The sequence below is a fragment of the Notamacropus eugenii genome, chromosome 1 (assembly GCF_028372415.1).
Source record: "Notamacropus eugenii isolate mMacEug1 chromosome 1, mMacEug1.pri_v2, whole genome shotgun sequence".
Classification (NCBI taxonomy): Eukaryota; Metazoa; Chordata; class Mammalia; order Diprotodontia; family Macropodidae; genus Notamacropus; species Notamacropus eugenii.
The window spans coordinates 210,449,272-210,468,963 of record NC_092872.1 but is presented as its reverse complement, the minus strand read 5'-3'; the positions used below and the strand labels follow the sequence as shown (position 1 = coordinate 210,468,963).

At 37.8% G+C, this 19,692-nt stretch overlaps 1 protein-coding gene across 2 annotated transcripts in view; it reads right to left on the bottom strand.

The window, feature by feature from the left end:
- Positions 1 to 18,720, bottom strand: part of LGI1 (leucine rich glioma inactivated 1) — a 60,736-nt gene extending 42,016 nt beyond the window's left edge. Inside the window, exons 1-2 of one of the 2 annotated variants that reach the window (XM_072625578.1) lie at positions 18,200 to 18,720; positions 17,761 to 17,832 (exon numbers count right to left, since the gene is read on the bottom strand). In XM_072625578.1, the coding sequence (XP_072481679.1) occupies positions 17,761 to 17,832; positions 18,200 to 18,423 (296 nt within the window). In that variant the 5' untranslated portion in view covers positions 18,424 to 18,720. The remainder of the gene's footprint in view (positions 1 to 17,760; positions 17,833 to 18,199) is intronic. The other variant, XM_072625568.1, reaches the window with a different exon arrangement.
- Between the last annotated feature and the right edge of the window lie 972 nt (positions 18,721 to 19,692).

Sequence of the window (19,692 nt, the reverse complement as noted above, 5' to 3'; positions counted from 1 at the left end):
AGTCTCCCATTTAATTTGGCCAGGAAAACAAGTATAGTGTAACTTCATATATCTGATCCTAACTTGGGGTTCACAAATTGGCAAGAGATCTATGGATAGATTTTAGAGGGACCATGAACTTGAACAGGAAAAAAAAATTACATCTTCATTTTTACTTTCTAACTAAAATTTAGTATTTCCTTTAATCATTTATAGTCATTCTTCTATGAAGGGGAAGCTAGGTTGCACGGTAGATAGAGCGTCAGCTCTAGAGTCAGGAGGACCTGTGTTCAAAATCGACCCCAGAAACTTACTAGCTGTGTGACCCTGGACTTAACCCTGTTTACCTCAGTTTTTCACATGTAAAATGATCTGGAGAAGAAAATGGCAAACCACTCCAGTATCTTTGCAAAGAAAACCCCAAATAGGGTCACAAAAAGTTGGATATGACTGAAAAGACTCAACAGAAACAATTCTAATTGGCTTCCAGAGGGGTCCATGACACAAAATAAGTAAAGAAAACCCAATCTAGCTCTAGACCAACTGGGACCAACCTTAATCCTGCTCTATGATTATCTAAAAGTCTAGAAAGGAGTATAGTAACTTAGCTCTCCTGAAATCACAATAATATATCAACAACAGCTAAACATTTTAAATGTTTGCTGGGACAAGGGCATATCTGTTCTATGTAACAAGGTTTATATGGGTACCCATTAAGATTCAGCCTACATTTGTAAAGCATGACTATAAAATAATGAGACTGGATTTCTAGTCAATAGACCAGAACTTAAGCATACAAGTAAACATTGTCCCCTTCATCCACGATACTATTTAAAAGATTCTGCCTTTTCTCAAATCATTTTTGGAATTCCTATTGGGAATTTCATTGAGGGCCTATGGTATATTCTTTCTCATCCCCTCACTGCTGACAAATCTCTGTATTTCGAGGGAGGAAATAATTTTTGGAAGTGGTCAAATTCATTCTAAGTTGACTCATTGGGTTGGGAAAATACCTTGGGGGCATGGGGGAGAGAGAGAGAGAGAGAGAGAGAGAGAGAGAGAGAGAGAGAGAGAGAGAGAGAGAGAGAAATGAGGTATAAATATTGAGGTTCTTTATCTCATGAACTGTCTTTGAAGGCAATTTCCAAAAAAAATATTTTTAAGGAGAAAAGTTTTATCACTTTAGTCATAGCTAAAACATTTTGTACATCTTGTGTGTAAATTGATCAGGGGAATAAGCCCTTCTCCCATCGGTCAGAGTTTCTATGTAAGATAACATGGAAGAGGTTCTGGTGAGGTCCCACTGAGTCAGCTTTCATAACTTGTCGACTTTCTATAAACTGAAATGTATGATTCTCGTTGAAAAGTATCTTGCCACGTTCTATCCAATAGCTAGTATTTTGCTGCTGTACATATCATGGATTGTGATGAAAGAAAAAATCATTCATTTTAATAAAGTTTGGATATTAAGAAATGTTTTGGTTCCCTTTCAGATAGGTGGAAAGGGGATTCTATTCATATATAGGAGAATGGCTGGAGAAATCGATATTTGTTTAATTGGAGGAATCAAAATGTTTGATTGTGCAAATCGAGTATAAAGCCCTTGATACCAGGGACCAAGTTACATATCTCTGTATGTTTAATAGTTCCTAAAACAGGATGGAATACATCATAGGGGTTAGCAAATTAAGTGTGTGTGTTCATCCTTTGTTGCTGAAGAAGACCATGCCATCAGAGAAAAGATGACATGACTTGCACTTGGCTTTGTTTTGAGTGAGTGAGGGCTATTCAGGTCACCAGCCTCACTTCTCCTCCAGAGCCATCTGAATCCAGTGACCAGATATTCATCAGGATGACTGGAGATGACCCAGGATGAGGCAGTTGGGGTTAAGTGACTTGCCCAAGGTCACACAGATAGTGAGTGTCAAGTGTCTGAGGTGAGATTTGAACTCTGGTCCTCCTGACTCTTGCACTGGTACTCTTTCAAAACTGATTGTTGAAAGGAAGGAAAAGATGTAAAAGATGTAAACTGTAAGGAACCACTGGATAGATGGATGGATAGATAGAGAGATAGAAAGATAGACAGATAGATAGATACGGAGAGAAGCAGAGGTAAGAGGGAAGTGAGTGATGATATAGGGAGGAGGCAATGGGGCAATGGCAAAGCTTCTGGACTTTGCCAAGATTTAGAATCTGAACTGGGAGATATTATGAAGTGCTCTCTTGCTATTGCAAATCTTACAAAATGCTCAATATCCCCCAGAGTTGCACTTCTGTGAAAGCTGGCAAATAAATGACTTGGAGCCTTCCTCTAAGAAAAATAAAATGAAGGATTCTTAAATCTTTGTAGCAAAGCAGAACATCAGAGCTAGGTCCCTGCTATGGAGAAGGATGATCAGCTTAGCTGAATTATTTTGACTGAAGACAGGTGTTAAAGCATTAAGTATTAAGAGAAAGAGAAAAGCAATGTCCTGTTTGTATAGTAATTTATAGCTTCTAAGCATTTGGCACAGAATGGGAAGAACAGAAAAATGAGGAGACTTAATGGGATTTGAAATAGTGGAATAATGGAGAGGAGAAAATTCATGACACATAAATCAGGACCACAGACAAATTTCAGTTAGAGCTTAAACAATGAAATTAAGTAAATAATCAAATTTGTAAATGGGTAATAATTTTGTAGCTGAGAGTAATAAATGGTTTTTTAAAAAAGTGAACCAGGAGGAACACTTCAAAGTGAATATTTGAAGGTCTCCAGGTTCAGTCTAAGAAAAAGAGAACTATTTCATGTCAGAAGGAAGGATAAGGAAGGAAGGCAAGGAATGTTCTAGTTAATAATTTGGAAGAATCTGATAGAATGGGTCTCAAAAAGTAGAGGAAAGGGAGGATAGAATCAAGTGGAAACCCTTAAAGAGTTATCAACCCAAAGGCAAACAATGTGGGTGCAGGGGGACAGACAGGCTTTAGTGAAATGGTAAATTCCATTGTTTGGAGAGGTAACAGAAAGATGATGTGAGGGAGAAGGTAAGCAGTAGTAAGGTTAAAAAAGAAAGATTCATATAAACTAGGACTAGATGAGATCTAACTTCATTTAACTATTAAGAAGCAGCAAAAGAAGAAAGTAGAGGGAGTGAGAGGATTCTTAGAGTCTTGGAGGGAAATGGGAGAAGTGAGGGGTACAGAGATGGAAGCCCAGGATACTTTAGAGCCTATAAACAAGGTAGAAGCTTCAAGAAGGGTCACTGGAGGGGCAGCTAGGTGGTGCAATGGATAGAGCACTGGTCCTCCAGTCAGGATGACCTGAGTTCAAATTCAGCCTCAGACACATACTAGCTGTGTGACCTCTGGTAAGTCACTTAACCATGTTTACCTTGCCAAAAGAAGAGGTCTGGAAGTCCTTGAGGAAAGAGAGACTTTTTTTTTTTTTTACTGGGAGGTAGGGCACAAATTAAGCATTTAAAACTAGAATATTAATTTTAGATTTAAAAAGTAAACATCGGCATACTTTTAAAATAATGTTACAATTGGGTCATCAAAACTTTGAGAGCCTTGGCCCTGGAACTCCTTTTTACTTTTTCCAAGTCCAATGTGGTTAATCAGTTTTACAAATGTAAGGTGCTGAGATCATCAAGAAAACCATATTTTGCTAAAATGCATCACAGACAATTAAGAAATTTTAAAAAATTTTACAGTGAGTTTCTCTGATAAAGAGTTCATTCCTCAAATATATAGGAAACTGTGTCAAATTTATAAAAAATAAGAGTCATTCCCCCAATTGATAAATGGTCAAAGAATGTGAACAGTCAGTATTCAGAAGAAGGTCAAAGCTGCCTATAATTATGGGGAAAATGCTCTAAATCACTATTGATTAGAGAAATGCAAATTAAAACAACTCTGAAGTACCACTTCACACCCATCAGAAATGATAAATGCTGGAGGGAATGAGGGAAAATAGGGACACTAATGGACTGTTGGTGGAGTTGTGAACTGGTCCAACCGTTCTGAAAAACAATTTGGAACTAGGTCCAAAGGGTTATAAAAGTCTGCGTACTCCCTGACCCAGTAATACCACTACTATGTCTGTACCCCAAAGAAATAAAAGGAAAAGGACCTATTTGTAAAAAAAAAATTATAGCACCTTTTTTTGTGCTCACAAAGATTTGGAAACTGAGGGAATGCTCATCACCTGCGGAATGACTGAACAAGCTATGGTACATGATTGTGATGGGGTACAATTGTGCTACAAGAAATGACAAGAAGGATGATTTCAGAAAAAGCATGGGAAGACCTACATGAACTGACTCAAAGTGAAGTGAGCAGAATCAGAGATCACTGTACACAGTAACAGCAATATTGTAATGGTGATCAACTGCAAAAGGTTTAACTACTCTGATCAATACAGTGATCCAAGAAAATGCCAAAGGATTCATGATAAAAAAGATGCAATTCACTTCCAGAGAGAGAAAAATGATAAATTCTGATTGTAAATTGAAATATGATTTTCTCACTTTATTTTTATTTTTTTTTTTTTTACAATATGGCTAACATAGAAATACATTTTGCACGATTTCACAAATATAATTGATGTCATATTGCTTGCCTTCCAATGGGGTGGGGGAAGAGGGAGAGAATTTGGAACTTAAAAATTGTTTTAAAAGAATGTTAAAAATAAAGAAAGAAAAAGGAAAAAAACAAATGTAAAGTGCTTTACTCTTTGGATTTTGATAACACAAACAGTTTAGAGGGGAAATCTGTGAAAAAAAGCCTCTTAAAAAATTTTTGGGGAGATATAATTCTGGGAGGGCCTGAGAGAAAGCAACCTTCAGAAGAAAAGAAAAAGGTACTTCTTGAAGGTAGAGATGACCAAAGTATTTTGTTCCTCAGCAACTAATTTACATATGAGTATTATGAGGACTTTTGGGTTGATAGCTGGGACACCCTGACAACTTTAACTTTTAGTGACTATGAGAGAATTGTACATTGCTTATTTATGGGTGTGTATGACAGAAAGCGAATTTTGTTTTCTCACCTTAAGGTAGAGGTGAGTCATTTCACCTAAGGAGACTCTGCTTTTAGGTAAGAATCAGAAGTAGTGGAGACAAAAGAAGCAGAGAAGATAGAAGCCAAAGGACTAGAGGAAGAACACAGAAGTATAGGCTGCCTCCTCAAGCATGAAGAGAGCCAGACCCAGTAAAGTCCATCTGGGTAGATGGCTCACAAAAAACAGAGCTAAGCTAAGAATGGAAAGCTGAGAAAAGGGCTTATAACCTTCACTGTGTCCTACAGAGCTGCCTGGAGGGAGACAGGCTGCTATGGGGAGCTGCTGATGAGAGGAACATTTTACTGTTGGAGTAGATTGCAGGAAGAAAAAATTGCTGCTGCCAACAGAGAGGAAAGGAAAGGCTACTCTGTCTTGGCCTGTACTACCACTTAGGCTTGAGAAGGGGAGAGGCTTGTCAGCCTTGCCCCTCACTGCCATCTATGACTTAAAAGGGGTATATCCTGTAGAGCCCAGCCAAGAGAGAAGACATGAAAAGCTTTTCAGGTTCAAGAATAGGGGAGCTGCTTTTGCTAAAGGAACACAATACTTTCTTAGATCCCAGTCAAGAAGTGGTCCAAACAGAGCATTCAGAAGTGGCATGCCCAGTAGAAGCCTTATCTTGTTCCCTAAGGAATTTAAGGACATCAAACCCAGAATTTCAGAATCACGAAGTGCCTGGGCATGAAAGTTTTCCTACTTCTATGTCTCTGTGCTAAATTTCTGTGTAGTTGGTGTCCACTCTCCCCTACAGATATTTGAGTGCACTGGGGGGAAAGTATGAACCAAGTTTATAAACTTACTGTGATATTATGGTTATTTTTGCTTTGCATTCTGTTTCAGAAATGTTTAATGATTAAGAGCTAATTGTGTAATGAGAGTTAAATGGGAAGACCATTAGTTGGGGCTCAGGAGCTACAGTTGTAAGTGGTAGATATATAGTTTCCCCACACCTGGGATTACTTCTAGAATCTTAAGAATGTATTGTAGCAGTAAGACACTGTCTCTGCCCACCTCCTCTATCTTCCAAAGTCACTATAAACTGGGCAAGCAAACCATCCCGGAAAGAAAGAAGAAAGGAAATTTGGTGATTGGATTTTCTGCCCATAGGCCACATTCATTCTATGCATCATTGCTTGAGCCCCCAGCAGTGTAAAACTTTATTAATAGACCCTGTGTGTCACAAATTCAATAGTGAAAGCAACAACGTAAATACTAAGAAGGAACAAAATAGAAGAATTATTCTCTGCCTTCATATGCAAATAGGTACAAATCTCTGCAGACGCAAGGGGAATTATAATCTAATTTGTCTTCTAATACCTATAGAATGTCCTGCTCTAGCATATTGGGAGAGGGGCATACTCATTTCAGAATTCATGATGCAATGGCAAAAGTTTGTTGAGTGCTGCCTACCTAATGGAGTTCCATAGAAGTTGCTTGGGAAAGACTAGAAAACTCTGAAGTCTCTTCCCTAAACTCTGGGGTTGGTAGAATTCTTCCAGGATATTTGGATAAGTAACACAGACGTAGAGCTCTATATACTCCCCTTTATGTCTTCTAGCTCTGATCATAGACTTCAACTTTTCTCTCTACCTCTTCTCCCTCCCCTTCATGTCCCTAGAATAGATCTACTTTTCCCCTTAACTTTTGTTTCTTCTCCAGATGGCTTCCCCTCTCCTGTTTTCTTTTTCTAAGCATGTACTGCCTTATATAATTCCCATTTCCAGGCACAAGGGACCATAAGATGGCAACATCTTGGAATTTTCTCCTATGAAGAAACTCCCTTGCCTTGTCATTGTGAACACTTGAAGCCACAGTAGAGAGGTCATGTATTACATTAAAAAAACCAACAACCCCAAACTTCCTTACCTTTTTGCATGTGTTAAAATAGTCATCAGAATTAACAAATAGATTTGGGGAAATCTTAAGAGAAGAACTGCTGATAAGCATTTTTGTGTGTTCATCCTGACTGCTCAGGCAGTTGTGGCCCCACAGTATTTGAAGATTTACAAAAGAAACAAAGAAGCAAAAACCTACTGGTCTCTTTGGTAAACCACAGATGGCACTTGGCTGAACAACCCAAAATGATTTATTCTCCAGCTAATTCAACAACATCAAAATAGATTTTATGGTTTCTCTCCTCCATTCCCACCACTTCTACACCCTCAAGAATTTTCCATTCTTTCCCTTCATCTAAATATTCATATTCCCATTAGTTTGTACTGTATCTTAATGGTACCTACAAATTGTCCTGCTATACGTTGCCCTGGTCATACACATCTGGAATATCTTCACATTGTCTCAATGTCACATTTTAGGATAGATGTTGAGAAGCTGGAATATTACCAGGGTGGTGAAGACATTTTTAAAGCCTTGCTTTTTATGAATTGGTTGAAGATACTAGGAATGTTTAGCTTGAAGAAAAGAAGACTAAGGGGAGACATGATTGCTATCTTTAAGTATTTGAAGGACTGTCATGGAAGATGGATTAGATTATTATACTTGGCCCCAGAAAGCAGAACAAAGAGCAGTCAATGGAAGATGTAGAGAAGGAGATTTCACTATATCAAAAAAAGAGCTTCCTAATAATTACGATAGTCTAAAAAATGAAATGGTTGGGACCCTTATGTTGTAGTGAATTCCTCAATTCTCAGGGAGACTCAAACAGTGGGACTGCAGAAACCTTAATGTATCCTGGCTTTGCTGTTTGATTTTAGTGTCAGTCCTCTGTGGAGGAACCCTGAAGTCCTATCTACATACAGCAAATACCTCCATACAATTGTTTGTTCATAGGAAATAGACAAGACTGAAGGAGGTCATCCATTCTAATTCATAACTGAACAGGAATCCCCTCTATAACATATCTGACCAGTGGTCATTCAACCTTTGTGTAAAGACCTCTTAAAGGGGAACCCATTGCCTTATGAGGCACTCATTCCATTATTAGAAAATTTTTCCTGACATCGTCTAAATTCACCTTTTTGCAGCTTCTACCTGGATCTGACTTCTAAGGCAAAATAAAACAAATCAAGACACTTACCCTATTGTAATCCTCCTAATAATCAAAGATAGCTATAGTGTTCCCCAAAATCTTCTTTAGGCTAAACATTCCAAATTCTTTCAACCATTTCTCATATAATATAAGGTAGAGCTCCTTCTCCATCCTGGTCTCTTTCCTTGAGATATTGTTTAGCTTATCAGAGTTCTTCCTAAAATGTAGTACCCCAAACTGAACACAATACTCTGGATGTGGTCTGGACAGAGTAGAGGAGAACTGATTTATTATATCCCTAGTCTTGGATACTAAACCCCACCTAATACAGTTTAGGAGAACATTAGCAAGTTACTTTACATCTTTGCCTTTTTCTACAAGAATAGCATGAGAGTCTTTGTCAAATACATTTGATAAGATGTCCCCTGATCCACCAGTCTTGTTGTTATTGTTGAGTCATTTTTTCAGATGTGTTCAACTCTCTGTGACCCCATTTGAGGTTTTCTTGGCAAAGATACCGGAGCAGTTTGCCATTTCTTTTTCCAGTCTAGTAATACTGTCCAAAAAAGGAAACGAGGTTACTCTGGCATGACTTTGTCTAAAGGAAGCCATGCTTGCCCTTTGTAGTTACTACTTCCTTTTCTAAATGTTCTCCAGTCATTCCTTTAATAATAAGTTGTAGAACTTTTCCAGGATTCAAAGTCAAGGTCATTGACCTATATTTGTGGACTGGATTCTCTTCTCTTCTTTGAGAATCAGGGCAATGTTTGCCTTTCTCTAGTACTATGCCACTTCCATCCCCCAATGAATGTGGTATAGAAGTCAGAATACTGGATTTGAAGTACAAAAGACCTAGGTCTGAATTTCTAACCTGCCGCTTACTACCTTTTTAACAAGACACTTGGACAAGACACTCGACCTCTTTGGGCCTCAAGTTTCCTTATCTGTAAAATGAGGTGATTAGACTAGATGATCTGGGAGATCCCTTGCAGCTCTCAATCTATGATTTTCTCTCTTTGTAAGATCCCACTCTTCATATATCTTACAAAGATCATTGTCAGTGTTTCAGGTATCCATCTGCCAAAATCTTTTTGTAGCCAAGGAGGTGGTCTATCTAGACCAGGTTATGAAGGTCATCAATCACAGTTTGATGTCTTCTTATCTACCTACTGTCTTGGATATCAACACTCAGGAACCATTTTTGTTTTCCTTCTTTCCAGATCATAGATCATTTTCCTTGATAGAGGAAACAAATAAAATAATAATTGAATAGTTCTTTTCTTTCTCCATCCTCCATTGTACTGAGCACTGAACCTATTCCTTCTTTGTTCCTTCTCTCTTCTCCAATATACTACAGAATATTTTTTTTGTTATCCTTAGTTTACCTCTCCAACCTCAACTCATTGTGAACTTCAGCACTATTAATTATGTTCTTATGGGACTGTACTTACTCTTCTGTTTATCCTTTGTTATCTTCCCTTGGTTCTATTATCTGTACCTGTCTTTCTCAAAATCTAAATTGGCTGATGAGCTCCCTGGGCATTCATATCTTTTAGAAAATTTCTACATTTCTTTCTCATAAGAGCTGTTTTCTTTCTATCTTAACACAACAGTTCTATTCTTGAGAGCTTCCCATCCCCATTGATTTTGTTAGTGTGGGCATTATTTCTCCCTCTGCAAAGTCTTACACTTAACTCTCATCACATCATGGAATTATTGCATATTATGCCAGCAAAGCAAAAACTATGGATGTTCTTCCATGATGGAAAGGTTTTGAACATGGCCTTGGTTGTGGTTGGAGTTTATTTGCCTGCCTAGCTAAGTACTGAGAAATAGGCTACCTACTTGGTGATGGATGCTTTGGTCATAGCAACCCATAGAACAATGAAAAATGCAATTCACAATGTTCTATGGCCCACTTCTGTTGGGAAAATAGAAGAAAATGGGGTATAGAATGCTGACAATCACACAGTTTTTGACCATCTCTAAATATTAACTCAGTCATTGGTATCCTAAATGAGAAATCTTTGTCCAGTGCCCAACATGCCTAGTCATCTTGACACCATCCCTAAAAACAAATCCAGAAGACAAATGAAAGATGAGTGTAATTGAAACAATGGTTAACAGGTTCTTCTTGGAGAGAGAAATAAAGAGGTTGGGTTTTTTAAATTAGATTTTCAAAAGCAATGAGAAACACTATTTCATGGACTCATTTGGTCATCTTGTCATGTAGTGTTCAGAATAAGGTTTTGCAAAAATAGCATCTGGAAAATAATTTCAATGTTCGCACCAGGATTTGTTGCTGAGAATGAGGAAGAAGAGAAATTCTACAAAGAACCTGATAAAACCCTATATAGTAAATCAACATATATGCCTTGGTACTTAGTATCTTCCATGTAAAGATGAGAATGACAAAAAACATGTTGGAAAATATTGTTCAGAAGCAATGAAGAAGAGAGGATTACAGCTTATAGATCACACAGAAGCCTCATGTCACTACATCTTGAATGAGAAAAAAATTGGAAGACATTATGGCAACCATCAAATGACATCACAAAAAATTGAAATTGCTTACATTTTACCAGGTAAGAATTGACTCATTATTGATGTGGGAGTCACTATTGATTGATCTGTCTTGTACAGTCAGACCACTGATTTGTTAGAGACAAAAATCAGTTAATTAAAAAAAACTATATGTGATAAAGTATTAATAATAAAATAAAAATGAGAAAAATCTATCACATGCAATTAAAAATAATTTCATCTTGAATTATTTAGACACATCACTAATGGTGAAAAATAGAATATAGATAGTGAAAAAACCATTGATATAAATTATAAGAATTTCATATGGAAGTTTAACTGATATAAGTGCCAATCATCATGACATGAAGATCATAAAAGCCTAGGAACCAACACAATCAATTATGAGATGTACTGTATGATGAAGTAAAAAGCAGTGTGAGAAAAAAATTAATTTAAAGATAGTTTAGAGAAATACCCAACTAAACAGAGTCTTCCTGAGGACACTTAAAGGTAAAACTTGGAAGAAAACAGGAAATAAAAATTAGAGAATATCTGTAAAGACTTTCACAGCACCATCAAAGATAGTGGAGGCACCATATTTGTACTCCAGTATCTCTGTTCCAGATATGTATCTTGATGAAATTAAAATTATCCTGAAGAAAACAAAGATGGATAAACCAACTGGACTATACCAAGTATATACAGAGCAAGTCTGTGCTGGAAGTGACACAATTTTGAGAGAACTGAGGAATTGATTCTTAAGCTATCTGAAGGAAGAGAAAATATTAGGGACTTGGAAAAAGTCTTAAACTTCATTATAACTAGCATTAATAACAACCAACCCATGCATCTATTTTTGATTCTACTAATGAGAATAATCTATCCATATATTGAGGATATTCTTGAAGAAGATATTAGAAGGAAATTGGTAGATTTTCACAAGAAGCATTACACATTTTTACCAATTTTATACAATTGACTGAAAAGTGCAAAGAATAAAAGATTCTACAGTAGTTGTTTCTGAACTATAAGAAAGCATTTGGTTCAGGATAACAAAATGTTCTCTTAAACACTCTCTTCCAATATGATATTTTTATGCATATCATAATTATGCAAGATTCTTTTTATAGCGGATAAGCTTGTTCAGTGACCCTATGATTATTAATATCAAGCAAAATATAAGAATGGGGAAATGGCTGCTTGTCAAAGGTGTTTGCCACTGTCATGGAGAAGATCCAGGGCCTAGTACAAGTTGAAGAGTAATACCATGTAGATGGTGAAGTTCTCATAGTATTCTTGTTTACCAATAACATTGTATTAATTGCATCCAGGTCCAAAACATTGTTCAACCTCCTAAATGAGATCAACTATCACTCAAAAAAAGTTTGGCTTAACTATCCACACAGAAAACACCAAGTGGATAAAAAATACTTATTGGCCAGACTATGCTATTCAGCTTAATGGACAACCTATGGAGTTTATCCACTGTATCTTTGTCTTTGGGTCTCTGTCTCTTTCTCTCTATTGCTCTCTGTCTCTATTTATCTTGGGAAGATTTTTCAAAAGGACATGAGCTGGGTCAAGAAATTGAACAGGAAGAGGAGAGGGGGAAAGTTAGTTGCCTTAGGAAATTGCAAAGCTTTTTTAATCACTTCAAGCTTCTTCTAGAAATACAGAACTATTTTTTGAATACCATTATGGCAGCAAATCATGGAACACTTCAGACCCCAAAGAACTGGGAATTGAGTCTGAAGTGGACACAAGAAGATTGCAACACATTTCAAACCAGGAATTAGGCAGAAAATGTGATATAAGGGATGCCAACAAATAAATGTGTGATGTGCCATACATGTGGCAAGAACTATAGGAGAGTCCTCATAATGTCAAGAGAACACATGAAATGGACCCACCACTTTGTATAGACCTTTTCTGGAGAACTTAGGAGAGAACTGGGTGCCAGTTACCTGGAATGGGCAAGAATGAATAGGTTGTGAGCTGCATCACTGAAGAAAATACCCACCTTAATGAGACCATTAATATCATTGGAGAGTACTAAGGATTACTTCTACCATTGAAGCTTAAAATCTCACTCCACCTTGGGAATAGATGGTCTACATGAGTTGGTATTATGGAAAAAAAAAGAATCCAAAACTTCACCTAGTAGTCAACCTCTGATAGTAAATCTTTCCAAACTTAGGCTGGTCCTCAGACAACAGATATCTGGACTACTGCTAGCGTATACTTGAAGTTTTGCTACTTTTATAGGAAATGCTGCTGACATCACCTATAATAGCTAAGCTAGAATCATCTCCATGCCACAGTGAGGCAATGGAACAGACCTTTAGTGGAAGATGGGATCATGAAGAAAAGGACAAAAAAGAAAAAAAAAAACAAATGTCTACTGTTGTATGAGCTGGCCATGTTTTCTCCCTAAGCATGTTGCTAGAAGGAATAGCTAATATGATGGATGGCAGTCATAATCTAAAAGGATATTGATATGCTAGAGCTTTTGATTGAACCTAATAAGATTAAATTCACATGAGATAAATGTAAAGTCATGTACTTAGATACAAAAAATCAATTCCACCAGTATAACATGGAGGAGATACGGATTGCTGGCAGTTGCTTTGGAAAAAGGGTGTAGTAGAAAAGGGGTTTGGGGGTTTTAGCAGACTCCAAGTTCAAAATGAACCAGCAAGGTGATGAGATGGGCAAAAAAGCTAAATCTTGGGTTTCATTAATAAGGGCCTAGTTTCCAGGAATAGAGAGCTCCTGCTATACTCTTCTCTGCTTAGACCTCATCTGGAATATTATGGTCAGTGTTGGACACCACAGTTTAAGAAGGACATTGACAAACTAGAGAGTGCCTGGAAGAGGGAAACCAGTACAGTGAAGGGTTTAGAGACCATCACATATGAGTATCACTTGAAGGATCTGGGCATGTTTACCCTGGAGGAGTCAGGGGGAAGACACTAAAGCAGATAGCTTCAAGTGTCTTCAAGTATTTGAAAGTCTATTGTGTGTGTTCGTCCTTCATTGCCAAAGGAGACCATGCCATCAGACAATGATGGCATGACTTGCACTTGACTTTGTTTGAATGAGGGAGGGTTGTGCAGGTCACCAGCCTCACTTCTCCTCCAGAGCCATCTGGATCCAGTGACCAGATATTCATCAGGATGACTGGAGATGACCCAGGCTGAGGCATTTGGGGTTAAGTGATTTGCGCAAAGTCACACAGCTAGTGAGTGTCAGGTGTCTGAGGTAAGATATAAACTCAGGTCCTCCTGATTCCTGCACTGGTGCTCTATCCACTGCACCACCTAGCAGCTGCCCCATGAAAGTCTATTATGTAGATGAGGAATAGACAAATTTAAGCTTCATACCAGGAAAAACATCCTGAATTATTGGAGCTACCCAAAAACAGAATAGGTCACCTTTAGGGATGGTGGTTTCCCTTCCTTGGAGGTCTATAGGTATAGGTTGGACAACCGCTTGTCAGGTGTGTTATAGTGGGGTTCTCCTTAGTGTACAGATTGAACTAGATGGCTACTGAAGTATCTTCTAATCCCCAGATCTGTGTGATCCTATCTAATGAGCATAATTTTGTTTCTTGGGAAGAGTGGGATCTTTTTAGAGTAATGACATTGGTTATGGAAATGGGCTAGAAAGAGGAGTGATGTGTGAGTAGTAAGTGTGATAAGTAGAAAGTGGGATAAATGGGGACCCCATTCATTTTTTAAAACAACTTAGGAAGCTGATAATTATTTCTGAAGTTTATATTTTTGTTTGTCATTTAGTTCGTTATTGTTTATTTATCTTTGCTAAGTTGTTGGCTGATTCGTAGATTCAAGAAAAGATCAAAGAAACAAATATTTCTAGATTTTCCATGACGAACGATTTTGAAGTCCTTATGCAATCAGAATCTCAGTGGAATAAACAGGAGTTTTGCCTATTCATATCACCTCCTTTTATATCTAGTTTTTGAAGCCTGCTACTACATCCCAACCAGAGATATACTCTGTTCTTAGAGAATTCTCCTAGGAGCTAGAAACCTTTAAGTGCATTAAAACATCTCACAAACTAATGGTGATTTGGTCACACATCACCCTCTACGAATTAGAGTTAAGTTCCCTCCCTTTAGGGGATTTCAGAGAAGAAGAAAAAATCTAGCCTGCATCCAAGAGGGAATGGGGCCATATTATCATAAAAAAAAAACCCCCACAACAAAACACAGTGTTCTAAATTGTGCTCACTCATGAAATCTCCTTCTTACCCACTAAGCTTTGAGGGAGAACATGCTCTCAATGATTTTGTTTCATCGTTGACTTTCATAAAAAACATGACTATAGACAGATGAATTTGCTTTAACAAATCTTAACTACAATCTTGCATTGAGACATTACTTTGAATAATTCTTGCACAACCAATCTGTTTAATTTTCTCTTTGATCATTCTCTTATTCCCATTGGCAGATTTTTTTCTTTCTCCTTTTCCAAGAGTGTGGATTCTTTTTTTTTTTTTTTGGTTGTTCTTAAAAACAAACTGGCAGCCTCAGTCTCACATGATTCTTTCTCCACACATTGCCTAGAACTTAAGGAGGAACTGTGCCTGTTTCCCTTGGTTCTCCAGCTTGACATTTTAAAAAACACCTTCCATCTTGACTTCTATACTCAGAAATCTGCAAAAACATTTACTTTCACAATTTAAAAAATATCTGATTGCTGTAAGAAGTGATAGAAATAAGTTGTTTCTTTCCTTCTTTTCCTCATAGGACAACAGAGAGCAATTAATTGCCTCTGCATCTCAATAAAGTGATTTGATGCTGACATGCATCTATTCACACAGTATGACATGCCACCTAATTTGTTCTATAACTTCTAACAATTTAACAGCTCTTCCTTGAATTAATTGCAAATTATAGGTAATAGATGGTATATCCCACAACTCTCACCTTGCTGACGATGTGGCCAAATATTACTAGAACCTTGGCTCATATACCAACCAGTTCCAGTCTTTTATATGGAGGAAGTAGTTACTGTCCTACTAGTGTGCTTTCAAGGTTCCAGAGGGTCTTCCTGCACCCATCTACCCCCTTTATTGCCTTTCTAATTAATTTTCTGATGGCTGAAATTGCACCCTTAGCTTTTTTGTGGCTTTAGGCTTTGTTCTCTATTAAAATGCAAATGTCTCTGGGAAGAATAACACTTGGAATCTTATCATTTATTGAGACCTTAGTGTGAATGAGTTGATCAAATACTTGCCTGAAATCAGAGTTTGATAAGAAGGAGAGAACAGGAAGGAATTGATATTTAATAAGGTACATGGCAGAGGGAGACAAAGTTGGAGGAGGGGGGAGAAAAAGGACACTAGATCAAGATTAAATTTCACCTACTTTGCAGTGTCATAGAGAATCAGCTCTGGTACCAATCTACCATTTTGATGCATGTCAGCATGAATTAGCTGAGGGCATAGAACAAGAGTTACTTGTCCTTTTGTTGTTTCTGAAATCTGAACTGCTTTTAGAAATAAGGGCTGGAATGTTCCATAGGAACTCAGAGCATGGAACACTGAAGCATGGCACATTCTCCAAGTAGGCTATTTAAAAACAAGTCACTTGGCTTCCCCCTGTGATTCTAAATAAGTGTAATTGCATTATCTGAGCAGCCAGGGTAACTATTTCCATGATGTTCTACCACATCTGTGCCTTCCAAGTCTAGGTCTACACAGGAAGAAATGGAGTGGAGATTTGGTAATTGGTTTATTTGATCAATTTCAGCTGTCTATGTCACAGCTAATATCCATCAAGGGTCAGGAAAATAGAAGGTTGGACTTGTGTTAACACTTCTGTTTTGAACTTTACTACTTGATTAACAGTCCTCATTAGGGGTTTTTAGAAACCATAAAATAATATTTTTGAAAATATTTCCACTCCCCCACTAAAAGGTTCTGGGGGAAAAGTGTAACCAGAAGCACAATTGCCAGATTCATTAAAAAAAATCTATCATTGTCCCTATGGAAGTCATTCTTTCGTTGGATGGGAGATGACACTAGATGACCTTCCAACTCTAAGATTCTATGTCGAGTCAATTTATCACTCACTAAAGGACATTAGCCAGTTGATGGTCATTAGCTAAGATATCTATACAACATCAAAACAACTGGCCAAATTAAAGACTTAGGTGAAAAACTCAGTCAAGCCAGCTTTTTGATATCATATAGACAAAGTGATGGGTTGGTTAAATTTTTTACCTTTTATACTAATTGCATGGCCCTGTGCAGACAGGCATCTAAAAACCTTAGGCATCCAAACCAATCAAGGTCTTCAGGCCAAAAGCATCCCTTTTGAACCCTTCATTATCCAGTTAGGCTACCTAAATTATCAAAAGAGCCATGTGATTATAATATTTCCACTTTATTCTGTGTAGACAAACCCTGAGAATTGTTTTAAATGTGAGTTATAGAAAAGGTGAGCTCAGTAATGTAAGTCCCCTCCCAATTGTTACAATTCAGAATAAATAACCAGCGAAATCACTGCCACAGAGAGCTGATGTCTTGGTCAAATGTTATTTTTTGAAATGTTCTCAGGCATAGACTTGAATATGTTGGTCCCTGGTGGCCAACTCAAAACATACAGCCAAGGCAGCTACTCCTTTAAATTGCTAAAGATGAGCTAATAAGCAAAAAAACCCCAAACCAAACCAAAACAAAAAAAACCCCTGTCAATTGAGAATTCTTAACAATATCTTTAATTACCCATATAGAGAAAGGTAAAATTTGTCTTTTTTCCCATGGTAAATCCCTTATAGCAACTGCGTGCTTAATCTCCCTGACAGTCAACATCTTGAGTACATATGTTGTCATGATTGGGTCTGTATTGACTAATTCAAGACGAAAGGGCAGAATTACCAAAGACTGAAAGCCAAAAATGAAAGTGAAATAGTGGAATGAAATTGGGAGAAATGTTGTGATGGTCAACCAACTTCAGCAATCGCCTTTCTAGTACCCCATGGAACAGGTTAACAAACAAGCCATCACCCCAGCCAGGCTATGCATTCTGTTTCCAGTGGGAGATGGCAAAACCCCTATCTTTCTTATTTCTTCTATCTGAAAGCACATATACATGTTATAAAACACATCCATGCCTCTCCTAAAACTAATACTCAGCTTTTTAGGAACATGGAATCAATAAGATATAATAAATAATCATGATATAAATATTTCTCACAGGAGCTGCAGAGATGGTGTGAGTATAAAACTCCCTTCTAAGATTTCAGTAAAACCAGATCTCACAAAGGATCTGAAAGAAAAAGAAAAAGAAGCTTATGTTAATCTAGTTTAGCATAACAGTCACTATATTAAAGACTATTTTATGTGACACAATACTGTTCTTTTCCAGATGAAGTCACAGGCAAGAATTCACTACAGGTTTCTCATAACAATGAACGAAATAATCTAAAGCGAGTTTAAGATCAGCTAGGAGAGGAGGAAAATCAGGATTTTAAAATGCAGCCGGACTGTAATACTGTCAGAAGGCTTGGCATGCAGGAGGAATTTTCCTCCCTAGATCATCCTTCTTTCGGCATGTACAAAATACCAAATGCACTGGTTTATGTTTTTTTTAAAAAATCACATAAATGAAAGAACAAAATGCTTACGGGCCTTACAGTGAGATAACATCAGGAGGAACGCTGCGTGGAATAGATCTGGCATTTTCACATAAAGCATTATCTTTGGTGCAAGTACACAAGGCAGGACATTTTGGCTTCGTTGGTTTCTTCCCTTCAGTCAGCAAAAGCACAGATAAAAAGCATAGGAAATAAGCAATTCTTTTCAAGGGGATGCTGGCATTTCTGGCACTTTCCATCCTTTTGATCTTTTCTGGTTCCATCCAGTAGAGAAAATATCCCTAAACATGAACAGAACGCTTCTGGATTCAGAGGGTGATTGTCTTGCTCTCAGGCCAAGTCCAGAATCCGTCCACCCTTTTCTCTTTGCTTCTGTGCCTGTTTTTAAAAACAGGGACCTGCAGCTGATTCGTGAGCTGCTCCTCACTCAGGCAGTGCACAGCTCCGAGGGAGAGACCTGTGAGGTGCTCTAAGATGGGGAGAATCCAACTGGCTGGAAGAGAAAACAGACTTGCATCACAGCGACAACACTGAGCCCCACACAGCATTGGAGGGCAAAGTGATGTAAGAGAAAATAAACAGCTTTCTGCTTTCACAGGGAGGCCCTTTAATTGTTACCAAAAATAGGGCAGCATTATGGCTTATTAGTGGGTGGGTGGGTGGGTGGGTGGGAGCAGTCATCTTGCACTGGATCTCGCTGCAATCTCAGAAGAAACCTTGGGGAATTTTCTTTTCCCCATGGCAAGCAAACTCAGAAGTGAAGCTATATTTAAAGCTGACACCCGCTGGAAAATGAAGTTAGGGAAAACTCTCCCCATTATTGGAAAGCCTTTTGATGTTTCCTTGATTCTACCTTGTTTAAGTACTCCTACAAAGGAAAATGAGCCCAAGGGAAATAATGATTATAAAGTATCATAAAGATTTATTGATCAATACCATGGGGTGAGTAAGCATTATTACCAAGGTAGGGGGGAAGTGTGAGACTGGATAGATTATAAGGTATGCCTCACTTTACCCAAGCAAAATGTTTCCTGAAAAGTTTCCTGTAAATCAGATTTTTGTAAATTGAATCCTGTTTTAAATGGATGCTACGTAAAGGAATCATTTGTGTAATCAGGTTGTAGAAGGAGGAATTCCTTTTTTTATGTGAATAAAGCACTTTTTAGCGGTGGAGTACAGTGGAAAGGGGCCCGGTTTTTGAACCAGGAGATTTGAGTTCGAATTATGGTTCCAATACTTTGTGAACTTCATTTCCTCATCTATAAAGTTGGGATAGTGATACTTGTTTTACCTGTCTTGCTGGGCTCCACCCAGCCAGTCTCCTTCACCAGCAGGTAAGACCCCTGTACTGTCAGGTTTCCTTTTCTCCCATTCTCCGCCCTTCCCCCATCCTGAGTATGAGGAAAGTGCTTTGTAAATTATAAAGCACCCGTAATAATCACCATAATAACTGACATTTAACGGGCATTTTAACGTTTGCAAAGTCCTTCCCACATGGTTTCATTTGATTGTCTTAGGTGGTAGGTACTACA